Source organism: Saccopteryx bilineata, chromosome 12 (genome assembly GCF_036850765.1).
Source record: "Saccopteryx bilineata isolate mSacBil1 chromosome 12, mSacBil1_pri_phased_curated, whole genome shotgun sequence".
NCBI lineage: Eukaryota > Metazoa > Chordata > Mammalia > Chiroptera > Emballonuridae > Saccopteryx > Saccopteryx bilineata.
The window spans coordinates 33,431,723-33,449,053 of record NC_089501.1 but is presented as its reverse complement, the minus strand read 5'-3'; the positions used below and the strand labels follow the sequence as shown (position 1 = coordinate 33,449,053).

At 41.3% G+C, this 17,331-nt stretch overlaps 1 protein-coding gene across 1 annotated transcript in view; it reads left to right on the top strand.

The window, feature by feature from the left end:
- The window catches only part of LOC136316057 (microtubule-actin cross-linking factor 1-like), a 91,825-nt gene that overhangs the window by 50,421 nt on the left and 24,073 nt on the right, over window positions 1-17,331 (top strand). The window contains 12 exon segments of the mRNA XM_066247800.1: window positions 3,018-3,156; window positions 3,950-4,143; window positions 6,453-6,536; window positions 10,256-10,415; window positions 10,752-10,812; window positions 10,815-11,021; window positions 11,024-11,076; window positions 12,028-12,112; window positions 13,711-13,952; window positions 14,625-14,655; window positions 14,658-14,830; window positions 15,964-16,083. Of these exon segments, the coding sequence (XP_066103897.1) occupies window positions 3,018-3,156; window positions 3,950-4,143; window positions 6,453-6,536; window positions 10,256-10,415; window positions 10,752-10,812; window positions 10,815-11,021; window positions 11,024-11,076; window positions 12,028-12,112; window positions 13,711-13,952; window positions 14,625-14,655; window positions 14,658-14,830; window positions 15,964-16,083 (1,549 nt within the window).

Below are 17,331 nucleotides of genomic sequence, written 5' to 3'. Positions count from 1 at the left end.
CCCCCCCGTAACCACCACACTCTTATCAATGTCTCTTAGTTTCACTTTTATGTCCCATCTACGTATGGAATAATGCAGTTCCTGTTTTTTTCTGATTTACTTATTTCACTTCGTATCATGTTATCAAGATCCCACCATTTTGCTGTAAATGTTCCGATGTCATCATTTCTTATGGCTGAGTAGTATTCCATAGTGTATATGTGCCACATCTTCTTTATCCAGTCATCTATTGACGGGCTTTTTGGTTCTTTCCATGTCCTGGCCACTGTGAACAATGCTGCAATAAACATGGTGCTGCATGTGTCTTTATGTATCAATGTTTCTGAGTTTTGGGGGTATATACCCAGTAGAGGGGTTGCTGGGTCATAAGGTAGTTCTATTTTCAGTTTTTTGAGGAACCAGCATACTTTGTTCCATAATGGTTGTACTACTTTACATTCCCACCAACAGTGTATGAGGGTTCCTTTTTCTCCACAGCCTCTCCAACATTTGCTATTACCTGTCTTGCTAATAATAGCTAATCGAACAGGTGTGAGGTGGTATCTCATTGCAGTTTTGATTTGCATTTCTCTAATAGCTAAAGAAGATGAGCATCTTTTCATATATCTGTTGGCCATTTGTATTTCTTCCTGGGAGAAGTGTCTGTTCATATCCTCTTCCCATTTTTTTATTGGATTGTTTGTTTGTTTCTTATTGAGTTTTATGAGTTCTTTGTTTATTTTGGATATTAGGCCCTTATCTGAGCTGTTGTTTGAAAATACCATTTCCCATTTAGTTGGCTTTCTGTTTATTTTGTTATCAGTTTCTCTTGCTGAGCAAAAACTTCTTAGTCTGATGTAGTCCCATTCATTAATTTTTGCCTTCACTTCTCTTGCCTGTGGAGTCAAATTCATAAAATGCTCTTTAAAACCCAGGTCCATGAGTTGAGTACCTATGTCTTCTTCTATGTACTTAATTGTTTCAGGTCTTATGTTTAGATCTTTGATGCATTTTGAGTTAATTTTAGTACAGGGGGAGAGACTGTAGTCCAGTTTCATTCTTTTGCATGTGGCTTTCCAGTTTTCCCAGCACCATTTATTGAAGAGGCTTTCTTTTTTCCATTGTGTGTTGTTGGCCCCTTTATGAAAAATTATTTGACTATATATATGTGGTTTTATTTCTGGACTTTCTATTCTGTTCCATTGGTCTGAGTGTCTATTTTTCTGCCAATACCATGCTGTTTTGATTGTTGTGGCCGTATAATAGAGTTTGTAGTCAGGTATTGTAATGCCCCAGCTTCATTCTTTTTCTTTAGGATTGCTTTAGCTATTCGGGGTTTTTTATAGTTCCATATAAATCTGATGATTTTTTGCTCTATTTCTTTAAAAAATGTCATTGGAAGTTTGATGGGAATTGCATTAAATTTGTATATTGCTTTGGGTAATATAGCCATCTTGATTATATTTATTCTTCCTAGCCAAGAACAAGGTATATTCTTCTATCTCATTATATCTTTTTCGATTTCCCTTAACAATGGTTTATAGTTTTCATTATATAAGTCCTTTACATTCTTTATTATGTTTATTCCTAAGTATTTTATTTTTTTTGTTGCAATCGTGAAGGGGATTATTCTTTTGAGTTGGTTCTCAATTGTTTCATTGTTGGCATATAGAAAGGCTGTTGACTTCTGTATGTTAATTTTGTATCCTGCGACCTTATTGTATTGGCTTATTGTTTCCAGTAGTCTTTTTGTGGATTCTTTGGGGTTTTGATGTATAGGATCATATCATCTGCAAAAAGTGATACTTTTCTTTCTTTGTCTTGTCTGATTGCTCTGGCTAGAACCTCTAGTACCACATTAAATAATAGTGGAGAGAGTGGACAACCCTGTCTTGTTCCTGATTTAAGGGGGAAAGCCTTCAGTTTAGTGCCATTTAATATGATGTTAGCTGATGGTTTATCATATATGGCCTTTATCCTGTTGAGATATTTTCCTTCTGTGGGGTTGTAGATCTTGAAGAGCATGTAGCCATGACAAGATACTAGGGCTTTAGTTCCAAGTGTGGAATGCGTTCATTTGGGCTCCCCTGAACAAATGCCAATGGGTTGGGAGTTCATTTGCAGTGTTAGGACTCTTTCTTACCTCATTTTTGTTTGATCATATACCTCAGGACAAAAAGAAAGGAAGTCTGTGGCCAGAGGCTCAGTAGATAGAGCGTCAGCCCGACGAATGAATGTCCCGGGTTTGATCCCTGGTCAGGGCATACATGAGAAATGATCGACTGCTTCTCTGCCCCCCATTCCCCCTTCTCTCTCTCTTTCCGTCCCCCAGCCAGTGGCTGGATTGGTTTAAGTGTGGCCTGGGGCACTGAAGATAGCTCCCTTGGAGCACATCAGCCTCATGAGCTAAAAATAGCTCAGTACTTGAGCATCACCCCCAGATGGGGTTGCCAGGTAGATCCCAGTCAGGGCACATGCAGAAGTTTGCCTCACTATCTCTATTCCTTTCACTTGAAAAAATAAAGAGAAAGGAAAGGAAAGAAAGGGACACTAAAGAACAGGAAGAAAAGTTTTGAGTAAACCAGGCCTTTGAACCTCTTCCCTCTAACCACCCATCTCCACCCCTGACCTTGAGGAGAAAAAGGTCTTAGATGCTTCACAATGTTGAGTGGATTTCAGGTCTTACACCTTTTCTCCCCCAAGTTTACCATGTGTGTGCATGTCTCAGTGCCACCTAGAACTTGATTGTGAATTGGTTTAAATTGGTACCACATATGCCATGCCCCCATTTTTTTTCTTTTGAAATTCACTAATCAACTAGTGATGCTGAAATTGATTTGGGCAAATAGTTATGTTTTGTGACCCTCTCCTTGGTACTCTCATCCAAGTGTTAACAAGGGCCGACCCTGCTTAGCTTCCGAGATCAGACCAGATTAGGTGCTTTCAGAGTAGTATGGTTTAGACACACCTTGGTGCTCTGGATCTGTAGCCCAGCTCTTAAAGTGCATGTGTTAATGAAAAGGATTTTATCCTCACAGGCTCAAGACAATTGATGTCATAGTGCGTAGCATTCAGGATGCCGGATTCTTGGTCAAAGGTAATGAGATCAAGCTGAGTCAAGAAGAAGCAGTACCAGCAGACCTCTCAGCCCTGGAGTCCCATCGCTCTACATTACGGGTTGGTTGCACTGAGTTTCTTAGGAGGTTGGCTTAATATAAGGGTGAGCAAAAGTAGGTCTACAGTTGGGAGTACATGAAACACGGAGTTTATTCTTGTATTACTTACTTGTATTACAACTGTGAACCTCCTTTTGCCCACCCCTGTATATCCAATGCTTTGAGTTGGTGAAGAAATACAGTTTTGGATGGCATGACGCTGATTTTAAGTTTGCATTTGAACTAGGCAGAATATCATTGAATATATTGTTATATGGATTCAAAGAAGGGACTGAGAAATATGTCTAGCTAGAAAGGGGAGATAAGGAACTTTGCTTTCCCTTTTCTCTCTCTTCTCCCCAGTAAAATCATGGCTTAATTGGATACAATCAATGGCTTTGCTGTAAGTTTGTAAATCTCTTAGCTGTTATTTCATTTGATTTTCCCAGGCAACTCTGTGAGGGGGATAGGGAAGGGATTTTTATTTTCATTTACAGGTAAGAAAACCATGAGTCAGAATGGCTAAATGATGGATGTTATTTTCAAAAATTATAGATGATAAGCCAGGTTCCCAACACAAGTTCTTTGCCCATTTCTCTGTGCTGTGCTGTGCTGTCTGCCTGTGGCTGCTCAGTGTGCGTGAGGTCTGTGGAGGCATTTCTGGCACAGATGTTATAGGGTCTAGCTTCTGAACCACAGCTATAATGGGGGCCAGCTGTCGGCCATGTCCTTGCTGCCTACCTTAGTCTGAGTCTTTCTTACTTTTTAGCGTGGAATATTTTTAATCTTGTGTTGCTCTGCTTGTGTTTCTATAGCACTGGCTTAGTGATGTGAAAGACAAGAAATCAGTGTTTGCAGTCCTGGATGAGGAAATTGCCAAGGCCAAGGTGGTGGCAGAGCAGCTGAGTTGTCTGACCCCAGAGCGAAACCTGGATGTGGAGCGCTATCAGGAGAAAGGCTCCCAGCTGCAGAAGTGTTGGCACCGGGTCATTGCCCAGCTTGAGACCCAGTGAGTGTCTCAGGGTAGTGACCCTACCCTTTTCTCCTTTCAGGGTTCAGGGAGTAGGTTTTAAACAAAAATAATAATATCTGCGTATTCTTGTTTAAAAGCAGGAATTGGTAGGGAGAGGTAGAAATGAAATGTCACGATGAATTCTGGAAAAGATGAGTAACAGGAAGTTTAGACCACCGGCCCCAAAGCAGACTTGAGTCTTGCTTTTGAGTCAGCACTGATAGTTCTATTCAGTAGTGCCTCTCCTTTGTCCCTTGTCTTACCTAATGAAGTCATGATGACAGTGCTGACTTAGAATACAGACTGGAAAGGTGACCTGGTGATCTCTTAAGGACAGAACCTGAGGTTCAGGTCTTGTTTTACTAGCTTTGAATCTAAATATAAACCGTTTTCATAGTGGGCCTTTGCAGAATTTCTTGCTTCCTTTCATTTGCTAACTAGGTGGTTTTTATCTCAATTACTTAAGGTCATATTTCTTTTTTTTATTTTTATTTAATTTTTAAAATTTATTTTTAGAGATGAGAGAGAGAGGGAGAGAAAGAGACAGAGAGAGAGAGAAGAGAGAGAGAGAAAGAACGAGGGAGGAGCAGGAAGCATCAACTCCCATATGTGCCTTAACCAGGCAAGCCCAGGGTTTTGAACCCGCAACCTCAGCATTTCCAGGTGGACGCTTTATCCACTGCGCCACCACAGGTCAGGCAAGTCCTATTTCTGATGACTGATTTGAATAGGAAAGATAGAAAACTGCCTATCTGAAGCTCGGCTCAGTAGGCAAATACATGGGGTGAAGAGTTATAGAAACTCAGATAAGTTTGGATTGATTCTGTATAATTGAATTACTATCCCAAGGATGGGCTAGGCTAACAAAAATGATATTTTAAAAAATGCACTGAAATTAATAGTAAATAGGTACTATTTTCCACCCACTCTTTCATCATCCTCCCCAAGAAATGACAGTGATTCATAAATTATAGCTGGGGTAATCTGATAGGCACCGCATCATTCAGGGACAGAAGTGTACAGTCAGTACTACCTATTGGCAACCCTGGTAATCCTGGGAAATCTCATTAAAAATTTGACAAGGATTATCATAGGATGCCAGGTCTCAGTTCCCAGAGCCACTTTTTACCCCACAGGGCACTGGGCTCCTACGTAGCTCTCAGGATTGTACTGCTTTCTCCCACAAATAAAGATGTATCCTGTGTGGTCAAGCTCAGCTGGAGGCACAGGCCAAGAAGGAAATTCTCATTTACTTTATTACATTGACACCAAGATACCTCATAGCAGTTTTTCTCTGCTCCTTCAGCCAATTGGAACTAGAAAGTATCCAGGAAGTTCTGGGAGACTACCAAGCCTGCCATGGAACTCTTATCAAGTGGATTGAGGAAACCACTGTCCAGCAGGAAATGATGAAGCCAGGCCAGGCAGAGGACAGCAGAGTGCTCTTAGAGCAGCTCAGCCAGCAGACGCTGGGTGTGGCAGTAGCATGGTGGAGATTGGGGGAGGGTTAGCTCATCATAGCTAAAGATGATGTACTTGCAATTATGCTTCCCCTAAATGTGAGATTCTGAGCCCTGTCTCCTGAAAAGCATTCAAGCAGGATTGTCTCAAGATGCTGGTGTTACATTCAGGCCAGATGACCTAAAAGGTCCCTTTTAATCCTAAATTTCTGAGTATCTATTGAAATCATTTGATGGACAGGTTAAAAGGACTTTGGTTTATTTTGTTTCTTGATATTAAATTTTATTTTACTAGGATTAAAATATGGGGAAAAGCTATGAGTGAAAGAAAATGACTTCTTTCAGAGCAGTTTTTATTTGTTGGTATTTTGGGGTCTTTTGTTTTGTTTGGCATTACAGTTAGGTTGCCTGGATACCAATCCTGGTTTACTCACTTACTATGATACTTTGAGCAAATTGCTTTATCTCTCAGTATTATATTCCTCGTCAATAAAATGGACATAGTCGGTTATTTGTTCAGCTGACCTCATACAGTTGTAGTTGTTAGGATTAAATGAAGTGATGTGTGTAAAGTACTTAGAACAGTGCTTTTTGAAGTGTGTGCCCCAGACTAGCATCTGGGAACATGTTAGAAATTCAAGTTCTCGAACCCAAACCCAAACCTACTGAGTCAGAAACTCTGGAGTTGGGGCCCAGCATTCTGTGTTATAGGCTGTCTTCCAGGTGATTCTGATGATGCTAAGGTTTGAAAACTGCCTTAGAACCTAATAAATGTTCTTTCATTATTTATTATTCATTTCAGCTGTTTCAGTGAGAAAGCTAATGTTGTGATATTTTGGTTCCTAGGATCTGTTTGCAGAAACTCAGAGAAATCAGACAAAACTGGACCAGTGTCAAAAATTTTCCCAGCAGTTCTCCACTATTGCAAAGGTAACTACCACGCCCCAAAGGGAACGTAGTGATCGCCAGCATAGGAACACCTGCAGTGTCGCTGCAGGTTTTTCACTGTCGCTCCTCTGCTCCGGGCTGGCCCCTCCCTCAGCTGGTGCAGATGTGCACTGCTCCTGGCCCTGCATTTCAGGATGCTCAGGGAGGTGCCAGACATAAACCGTGATTCGAGGAAGCTTCATTTGGATGACCCCCAGGCCTCCTAAACTTAACATGTCAAAACAGTATTTGGGGCCCTGGCCGGTTTGCTCAGCGGTAGAGCGTCGGCCTAGCGTGCGGAGGACCCGGGTTCGATTCCCGGCCAGGGCACACAGGAGAAGCGCCCATTTGCTTCTCCACCCCTCCGCCGTGCTTTCCTCTCTGTCTCTCTCTTCCCCTCCCGCAGCCAAGGCTCCATTGGAGCAGGGATGGCCCGGGCGCTGGGGATGGCTCTGTGGCCTCTGCCTCGGGCGCTAGGGTGGCTCTGGTCGCAGCATGGCGACGCCCAGGATGGGCAGAGCATCCCCCTCTGGTGGGCAGAGCGTCGCCTCATGGTGGGCGTGCCGGGTGGATCCCGGTCGGGCGCATGCGGGAGTCTGTCTGACTGTCTCTCCCTGTTTCCAGCTTCAGAAAAATGAAAAAAAAAATGAAAAAATAAACAACAACCAGTATTTGGGTTTTCTCTCCATGTTGCTTCTATCAGGATAGAGTGTCACCATTTTCCTACTTGCTGAGACAAAAACCCAAGAGTCATCCTTACCATTTCTCTTTGCTTTAAGCTTTGTGTTCAGTCTTTGGACTTAACAAACTGGCTCCATCTTCCAACGTGTCTTGTATTTGACTACCTCTCATTCCCACCCACCCCCACCATTTTCCTGGTTTACATCTAAGCAAGGACTCTTCTTAAACTGCTCCACTGCCTCCAAGCTGGCCTCTTGCTCCTGCCCCACAGGCTGTTTTTCCATACAGTGCAGACTCAGACTTAGAACATACTACCTGGCTCAGAGGTTCAGACACCAGCTATGATATGCACTACCAAACAAAAAAAGAAACTGCTAATTGTGCAAATGCCATTGATTATAAGACATATTTCAATTTTAGAGCTACTAAAATGTGAAATTTTGTACCTTACAATAGATGAAACATAGAAAATTGGATCACGTTGTTCTTCTGCTCACAACTGTCCAAAGGCTTCATATCATACTTATAATAATTTTTTGTGTGTGTGAGAGAGAGACAAAGAGAGGGACAGACAGACAGGAAGGGAGAGAGATGAGAAGCCTCAATTCTCATTGTGGCACCTCAGTTGTTCATTGATTGCTTTCTCATATGTGCCTTGACCGTGGGGCTACAGGAGACTGAGTAACACCTTGCTCAAGCCAGCAACATTGGGTCCAAGATGGTGAGCTTTGCTCAAACTGGATGATCCCACGCTCAAGCTGGTGACCTTGGGGTCTTGAACTTGGGTCCTCCGCATCCCAATCCGACTCTCTATCTACAGCACCACCGCCTGGTCATGCTAATTTAGAGTTTTAATACTAGATTTTCGATGCCTCTATATTATTTTAGGTTTTCTCTTTGCACACCAAGTCCTGTATATATTGAGTTATTCACACTTTCATATTCCAAAATTAGAGATGAATCAGAAAGACAAATTAGGGCCAATTTTTTAAAATAAAATTCTAGTTTAATATTAATCTTTAAAATAATATGTTATTGTTTGCCAGAGAGAAAGAGACCAGTGAAGCATCAACTTGTAGTTGTGTCACTGTAGTTGTTCATTGATTGCTTCTCATACGTGCCTTGACTGGGGGACTCAAGCCAAGCCAGTGACGTTTGGCCTTTGAGCCAGTGACCATGGGATCATTTTGATGATCCCATGCTCCAGCTGTTGACCCTATGCTCAAGCTGATGAGCCTGTACTCAAGCTGGCAGCCTTGGCGTTTTGACCTTGGGACTTCAGTGTCCCAGGTCAACCCTCTATCCATTGTGCCACCACTGGTCAGGCTATTCGTATTAATTAAAGATATATTTTGAAGGCTGGTATAAACTAACTAAGAAAGGAAATTCTATACTTTATGTTGACACTTACAAATGACATCTAGAAATGTTTTTTTTTAAATATTTAAACATAATTGAATTTCCAGATAATTAAAAGGACATACCTTTATATTTAAATCATATTAAAATAAGTGGCACAAAGGAGCTCTTCGGTAAAGGTTTGCTGAACTAAAGTGCATCCTGTACTCCTGAGCCTTTTCAAATGATAGAGGAGTTAGTCTGTTCTTAACGCTTTAAAGCAGTGGTCCCCAACCTTTTATGGGCCACAGACTGGTTTAATGTCAGAAAATATTTTCACGGACCGGCCTTTAGGGTGGGAGGGATAAATGTATCACATGACTGAGACAAGCGTCAAGAGTGAATCTTAGACGGATGTAACAGAGGGATCTGGTCATTTTAAAAAAATAGAACATCGTTCACCGTAAGTATAAATAAAACGGAAATATTGTAAGTTATTTATTCTTTCTCTGCGGACCAGTACCAAATGGCCCATGGACCTGTACCAGTCCGTGGCCCTAGGGTTGGGATCCACTGCTTTAAAGTCATCATTATGGCCTTTATAATTAATCTGTGTGTGCCAATAGAGTTCTGTGGTGGCTCTCCTTATTAGACTGCCTCCAACATTCAGGCTTCCTCTCCCCTTTGTAATTTTCTGTTTTTAATCTGAGGGAACTTGAAACCCAAGCTTAGTATGGATTGTTATATTAAATAAGATTTAAGATTCCAAATGAGCAATAAAGTCCATGATTCTGCCATTTGTGTTGGCAAATTTAGCTAGTCTGAGGTGGTGGTGTTGTTTTGTTTTATTTGTTTGGTTTGGGGTTTTTTTTTTTCCTCTTTTTTTTTTTTTTTCTTAAATCTGAATTCAAAGTTATGTTCTGGGGCTTGAAATTACTAGAAGCCTTACTGGATTTGGAGAGATGGGAAGGAAGGTCTAGTTCACAGTCTGCCTTTGCTTTTCAAATGCTCTATTCTCTTCACTCACACGTGAAGGTAGTAGTGACAGAGAAAAATGGGAACTGATGCTTTTCCTACTCCTTTAAACTGTATTTTGGTCTCATGTTTAGATGACACATGAGCTACATTCCAAAGCAGAAAGAGCATTAGAAGGTCTGATATCATCTTCATTGTACTTTTTCAACTCACTGGGCACCTTGGACAAATCCTTAGGCCTCCAGGGTTGGTTCTCTCTTTTGTAATAGGGAGATAATAATTCTGCCTACACTGCAAGGTTATGACAAAATCAAAATAAGGTAATACTTTTGAAAACCTTTAAACAGCAGAATGCTATATATGCGTGTTTTGTTTACGATTGGAACTCAAAATGTGCCTGGGTAAGATTGATCTTTTACTGAATATAGTACTGTTATACTGTTATCCATTTCAAAATTTTTTAAAATTTCTTTACTTATTCATTTTAGAAAGGAGAGAGATAGAGAGAAAGAGAGAAGAGAGAGAGTGACCGAGAGAGAGAAGGAGGGAGGAGCAGGAAGCATCAACTCCCATATGTGCCTTGACCAGACAAGTCCAGGGTTTACGAACCGGCGACCTCAGCATTTCCAGGTCGAAGCTTTATCCATTGCGCTACCACAGGTCAGGTTCTGTTATCCATTTTAATGTGACTTTTTTGCCTTAGCAATTTGTTCTATGTATTTGTGTAGGCAAACACAGCTGGAAGATATCCTGGTTCTACCCAAACTGTTCCACGAGACAGCTGAGCCTATTTCTGACTTCTTATCTGTCACAGAGAAAAAGCTTGCTAACTCTGAACCTGTTGGCCCTCAGACCACCAAAATACAGCAACAGATTATCTGGCACCAGGTAGGAGGTAGTTACAGTAAGTGAAAACAAAAACTGGAATCAGAAGCCCTGGAAATTAAACTGCCTTCAACATGCTAGAATATGTATTTTGAGGGGTTTTTTAAAGTTTAAAATATGGTCACATTATTAATTGGAGTAGTCACACCTTTGGTAGATATCTACTAATAGTCTACCACTTAAAAGATAAACACAGTTCTTGTGTTATTGTTGCCCTTCAGTAGGTAAAATTTTTTGTATTATTAATTAATTTATTACATCATTTATTCATTTTTTTCATGTTTACTTTTCATTTATTTTGTTTCTGTTATTCTCATTTTTTTCCATCTGGATTTCCAGGCTCTGGAGGAGGAAATAGAAAGCCATGCAACAGATGTGCACCAGGCAGTCAAAATTGGGCAGTCCTGTCCTCCCTGGCATGTTCTGTGGAACAGGGCATGCTCTCAGAACAGCGAGACTCCTTGCAGGCCCGATACAGTGAGAGTCAAGACCGGTGCTGTTGAAAAGCAGCCCTGCTTGAACAAGCACTGTTTAACGCTAGACGGTTCGGGGAGGATGAGGGGGAGGTGCTCAAATGGCTGGCTGAGGTTGAAGACAAGCTCAGTTCAGTGTCGTAAAGGATTACAGACAGGATGTCCTGCAGAAACAGCATGCTGACCACCTGGTATTCATGTTTTCCATTCTTACTGGTTGTGTTTCTAGTTATTTTGTCATTTTGATTCATGTTCTCTTAATTTCTTTTCTTTTTATTCCTAACATTTCAACTTCAAACACAAGTGCATACTTACAGACTTGTTGCTAAGAACTTAGCTATTTTCTGATGAGTCCATGGAAATATCTGTACTTAACACTCTGGATTAGGAATTCTAGAAAATGGTTCAGAGTATAGTCAGGGGCCATCTCAATTCCAACTCCGTTTACCTCATTAGGTAATGTACCGCTCCGTTTCCATTTGAAGAGCAGCTTTCATAAAACCAGATAACCTGAACATTTCCCAGGGTTTGAATTATACAGCTATAACTCTTAAAACAGTTCTACAATCTGTATGCTCAAATTCTAGGGGTTCTGCATTGCCTTAGAATAGTTTGCCCTTTTCAATTCATCAAATGAGGTTCATTAAATTTCATTTCATGACATTTCTTTTGGGATGGCAAAAATGAGCAAACGCAGGGAGGGTTTTACTTTTGTGTCTAGTAATCGAAACTCCATCTACTTCGTTGATTTCAGATATTGAGATTTTTTAACCAGGATTTAAATCTGCCTGTTTCTTGCTTTCTTCTTTTGAAGTGTCTTATTCCTTGTTTCACATATAAAGAATTTTGCTGAATTCTATTTTACTTTTCTTGGGCTCGGGTTTGGAACCAATAGATTGATAAAATTAATTGAATCCCAAAACTCTTCTCATCAGTACAAAAAAACCCTAGCCTGTATATATCTGATTTAATTATTTTAAGTAATTAATGGTATAACTAAAGAGATAATGAAGGAGTCAAATATCTGATGTTTAAACTAGCTGATACTCATCTGTTTACTTTCAATTTCATCTCTTAAAGGTCTCATTTCTTTCTTTTTATTGTGCCATAGTTTTAGGATTAATGGTATTCTTTCCATTCAGACTTTGAATGAAAAAATTGTTAACAGAAAGAAGAATGTAGATCAAGCTATTAAAAATGGTCAGGCTCTTCTAAAACAAACCACAGGTACTTTGAAAAGTACATCTCTTAGCACCTCTGTATGTAGATACAATCACATAACGTAGGGAAAGAAGCACCCTGCATTAGCCACTTCCCTAGATATACAAGCTTACTTATTAATAGTTCACTGATTTATTTATTTATTTTTTTTACAGAGACAGAGAGAGAGAGAATCAGAGAGAGGGATAGATAGGGACAGACAGACAGGAAAGTAGAGAGATGAGAAGCATCAATCATTAGTTTTTCATTGTGACACCTTAGTTGTTCATTGATTACTTTCTCATATGTACCTTGACCATGGGCCTTCAGCTGACTGAGTAACCCCTTGCTCGAGCCAACGACCTTGGGTCCAAGCTGATGAGCTTTGCTCAAACCGCATGAGCCCGCACTCAAGCTGGCGCCCTCAGGGTCTCGAACCTGGGTCCTCCGCATCCCAGTCTGACTCTCTATCCACTGTGCCACCGTCTGGTCAGGCCTAGTTCACTGATTTTATTACCATGTTGTTATGGCCCCCACCTCACCCACCCACGCCCACTCTACCCACTGGTCAGCCCTCAGCCTGGGTTCCTGTTTCCTTCTTAACCTTTTTTTTTTCTTTTTGTATTTTTCTGAAGCTGGAAATGAGGAGAGACCGTCAGACTCCCGCATGCGCCCGACCGGGATCCACCTGGCTCGCCCACCAGGGGGCGACACTCTGCCCACCAGGGAGCGATGCTCTGCCCCTCCGGGGCGTCGCTCTGTTGCAACCAGAGCCACTCTAGCGCCTGGGGCAGAGGCCAAGGAGCCATCCCCAGCGCCTGGGCCATCTTTGCTCCAATGGAGCCTTGCTGTTGGAGGGGAAGAGAGAGACAGAGAGGAAGGAGATGGGGAGGGGTGGAGAAGCAAATGGGCGTTTCTCCTGTGTGCCCTGGCCGGGAATCGAACCTGGGACTTCTGCATGCCAGGCCGACGCTCTACCACTGAGCCAACCGAAAAAACTTGGTTGTGGGCCTGACCTGTGGTGGCGCAGTGGATAAAGCGTCGACCTGGAAATGCTGAGGTCGTCGGTTCGAAACCTTGGGCTTGCCTGGTCAAGGCACATATGGGAGTTGATGCTTCCAGCTCCTCCCCCCTTCTCTTTCTCTGTCTCTCTTTGCGCGCTCTCTCTGTCTCTCTCTCTCTCTCTGTCTCTCCCTCTCCTCTCTAAAAATAAATGAATAAAATAAATTAAAAAATTAAAAAAAAATAAAGCCTTTTAAAAAAAAAACAAAAAAACAAAAAAACAAACAAAAAAAAACTTGGTTGTGGTTATAGATGATGACCCCACTTCCCTCCAATATATTGAAAGCCAGTATTTACTGGAAGGTGCTGGGAACATCTAGAAACACTTGCATTTGGACTCAAATCTTAATAATCTCGGGAGTGGCTTCTTTTATTGATTAAAGGGTTTATTTCCCCCTTCCTTTAATGTGGGATGGTGGGTGAAGTCACTATCATTGGGAGATAGCATCTATAAAATTTAAGCGCTGCTCTGAAGGAAGGGGGATTAAGGGACTCCCTCATGCCCAGAAGGTGAGTTCCTCATGTTTTCTTTAATACGAATAATTGTGTGCGGTCTCCCACAGGTGAAGAGGTTTTGCTTATGCAAGAGAAACTGGACGGAATAAAGACCCGCTACGCAGACTTCACAGTCACTAGCTCCAAGGCACTCAGAACTTTAGAGCCAGCCCGGCAGCTGGTCAACAAGTTCCAGTCTACTTATCAGGAGCTGACCGGGTGGCTGAGGGAGGTGGAGGAAGAGCTGGCAGCTAGTGGAGGACAGTCCCCCACAGGGGAGCGGATACCCCAGTTTCAACAAAGACAGAAGGTAAGCTGACATTTCATTTCACACTGTAGAAGAAAAAACGTTTCCCTCTTAGCCAGAATCCTTAAGTTTAAATTCTGAAGTTTTTTCACAAACCTTGTCTACCTTAAATCTAAACCAAAAATATCTGCCTGCCTCCTTTCTTGTTTATTCACTGACAGTAAGATTTGACATAAATAGAGAATGATATAAGACCACTTGTTTCAGTCTGAAGAAAAAAGATTGAATCTCAAATCCCTGGGAAGTTTGCTTTGTATATAACATTTTAGAATCTGCTTTCCTGGTTCATTCTCTAAAGAGTGCTTCGTGTTGTGTTTGATTCTCATGCAGGATCTAGTGCAGTTCTAAATGCACTGAAGTAGGTACTTACTGAGTTAAATGCCTAAGGGTACAGAACTATCATTTCTATTGAAGTAAGGGGGGAAAAGGAAGAAACACTATTTTTTTTTTATGCAGACAGTCTGGCTCAAGAAGTCTTACAGACAGTTCTAAGCAGCATCTAAGCCTAAAGTCAGGCTTGGAATGATTGCAAAATCTGAGACAAGAAGAAATAAGTGAAGGAAGGAGGTCAAAGCCCTGCTGGGGTGTGTGGCAGAGACACCACTTCCCCCCAGCACAGCTGCTAATGTGCTTAATTTAGCAAGGTCTGGCCTCAAACTGTTTTTCCCTCCTTAGGAATTGGAGAAGCAGGTCATGGAGCACAGGCTAGGTTGGACACAGTGAATGAGGTGAGCTGTGCTCTCTTGCAGCTGGTGCCCTGGAGAGCCAGAGACGGGCTGGATAAACTGGTGTCCGATGCCCATGAGCAGGACAAGCTGGTCAGTGACACTGTTGGACAAAGGGTGGATGAAATGGATGCTGCTATTCAGAGATCACAACAGGTAATGTTTATAAACACCTCTGCATTAATACTTTCAACAGTGGAGATATATGTAAGTACAAAGTTATGACCCACATAATTAAAGGCTCAGGAATAGGAAAACGGGATGAAGGTAAATCCAATGCAACAGATTATTTCAGTGATGGGAAGTGATTGGGTAAATGTATGTGAGGAAGGATTTGGTTTGTCCCCACATTCTTGACCCTTTTGAGCAGGGAACTTGGGGAAGAGACTGTGAGTCCTCTCCTTAGCTAATGCCCTGCTAAGAGGCAGGTGGGGATTGGAATAGAGAATATCTAGACCCAAAAGGTCCAAATGCATCACAATCTTAGTTTGACATAATGAATTGTTTTAGCATTAGATGGGAGAGATAAAGGAACCAAGAACTATAATTACTATCAAATATGCCAACCAGAATAGCAGTTCCATCCAAAATAAAACCCCTCCCAGTAAACATAGGTGTCATATTTCCCTCCATCTTTTTTCCCTGTTGCTTTCTTGAAAAAGTTTAATTGCTCTTTGTAGCAGGATATGCACCTATTAATGTGTTGGAGTCTAAAAAATAATACAACACGACTCCTTGGCTTCATCGTTATAAATAAATGCTTTGTGAACCACACAGAAGTTTGCCCTAACTCCAGATGCATTCCCAGGATGTTTTTACTGAGATAATTTATCTTGGCCAGATAATTGAGTATAAAATGTCTTGTGCGTGGGAGCTTTCTTTTCTCTTTAAATAGTGTAGGTTAGCCGAGTTGAAAAGGAAGAGATGAAAGATTGAAGGACGCTTACAAACAACAGTCATGTAGAACATGTTCTTACTTTGTCTTTGTTACTACATAACTGTGTAAAGGTTGTGTTGTTCTGAGGGTCTTAAGCGTCTTCAACTAAGTATTTCCAAGTTAATTTCACTCAGCTGTCTGCTGCCATGTTAGATTATATTTAAACATGACTAAAACTATTGTTCAGGATTGACTGAAAGTCCACAGCCTCCTAAAAACACTGATTAGAATAAGATCAACTCATATTTGTTGAAGTATAAGCAATTCTAAAATGTCTGCAACTTGACTTGAATTCTAAAAAGGAAGACTGTGGCTGTATATAATCTGTCATTTTTCTTCAATATGTGTCTAGTGTGAGCAAGCTGCTGGTGCAGAACTAGCTTGGGTTGCGGAAACAAAACGGAAACTGATGGCCCTGGGTCCGATTCGCCTGGAACAGGACCAGACCACAGCTCAGCTGCAGGTACAGAAGGTAAGTATAACACTGATGTATCCAGCGTGTCCTGAACTAATGTAATCATCTTAGCTTAGTATGCCTAGGGGAGTTTCTACCTACTCTTCCAAGTCGAGTGGAATGATGCAATGTGATGATGGTGAATAGAGATTAATTTTATAAATATTTGGTTAGGATGAGGAGTTTTTTTGCTTTGTGAAAAGGGAGAAATGGGTTTATTAATCCAGGAAAGATTAATAATTTTCTGGATGATTTTTATGAGGGAAGATATTTTTCTAAAAATTATACAAATAATATACATGAGTGTGTGTGATAGAAAAGTTAGAAAATTCAGGTAACTATAACAAAAATAAAAATCGCTTATAATCTTAGGTTAGTTCATAATGTTTTAACAATTTAGTATTTCTTTTTTTAGAGTCTCTAATACAGCAATATGAAGCCATTAGTCTGCTCAATTCAGAGCGCTATGCTCGCCTAGAGTGAGCACGGGTCTTGGTGAACCAGTTTTGGGAAACACGAGGAGCTCAGCCCCTGAATTGAGGAAAGTCGGGCACTAATAGCACAATTACATCCACCAGCTATTGATCATGAGCAGCTCAGGGTGCAGCAAGAGGAAATGAGGGTAAGGAGCATGCTGAGCTTTAGGTAATTGCAGAACTAAGAATGGGCTCCACAGTCTATTCAAGTTCTGCATTATGAAATTCTTAATCAATCAAAATTTCTTTGCACAATAACAATGTATGTCTGAATTATTTCCTTTGTTCTTTAATATGAGTCAAGTAAAGAATACTTTTATATATCAGGAACCTGTGTTGCAGAAGTAACCAAAGAACTAAGTAAACATCCAGGGAACGTAGCATCGTTCCAGTGATGGCGGGCGGGGTGCTGTTAGACTTCGGGGGTGGCTGGTGGCTTTTCATTTGGTCAGGCCCCTGCTGGCCCTGGGAAGGAATGTCACACAGCATTTGCCACATGTGGTTAAGATGGAAGGAAGATTTATAGACACATCCACCAATGCTATGACCACTGTAAAAAGGTTCTTTTTTAATGTTTATTTTATCTGGTTATGGCCTGTGCTTATCCCTATCCCTGTCTTTCTGTTAAGTGGAAGGATGTAAACTAGAAGTAGCCATCAGTTAAGTCAGGGAGCGGCTGGAGTACCAGAAATATGACTCTTTGTAGCTTGTCCTGCTTGGTTGTCTCAGTCTCAGGAGGAAGGCAGCCACTAACCCATGAAAATTGCAATTAGTAAGTACACTTAAGTAT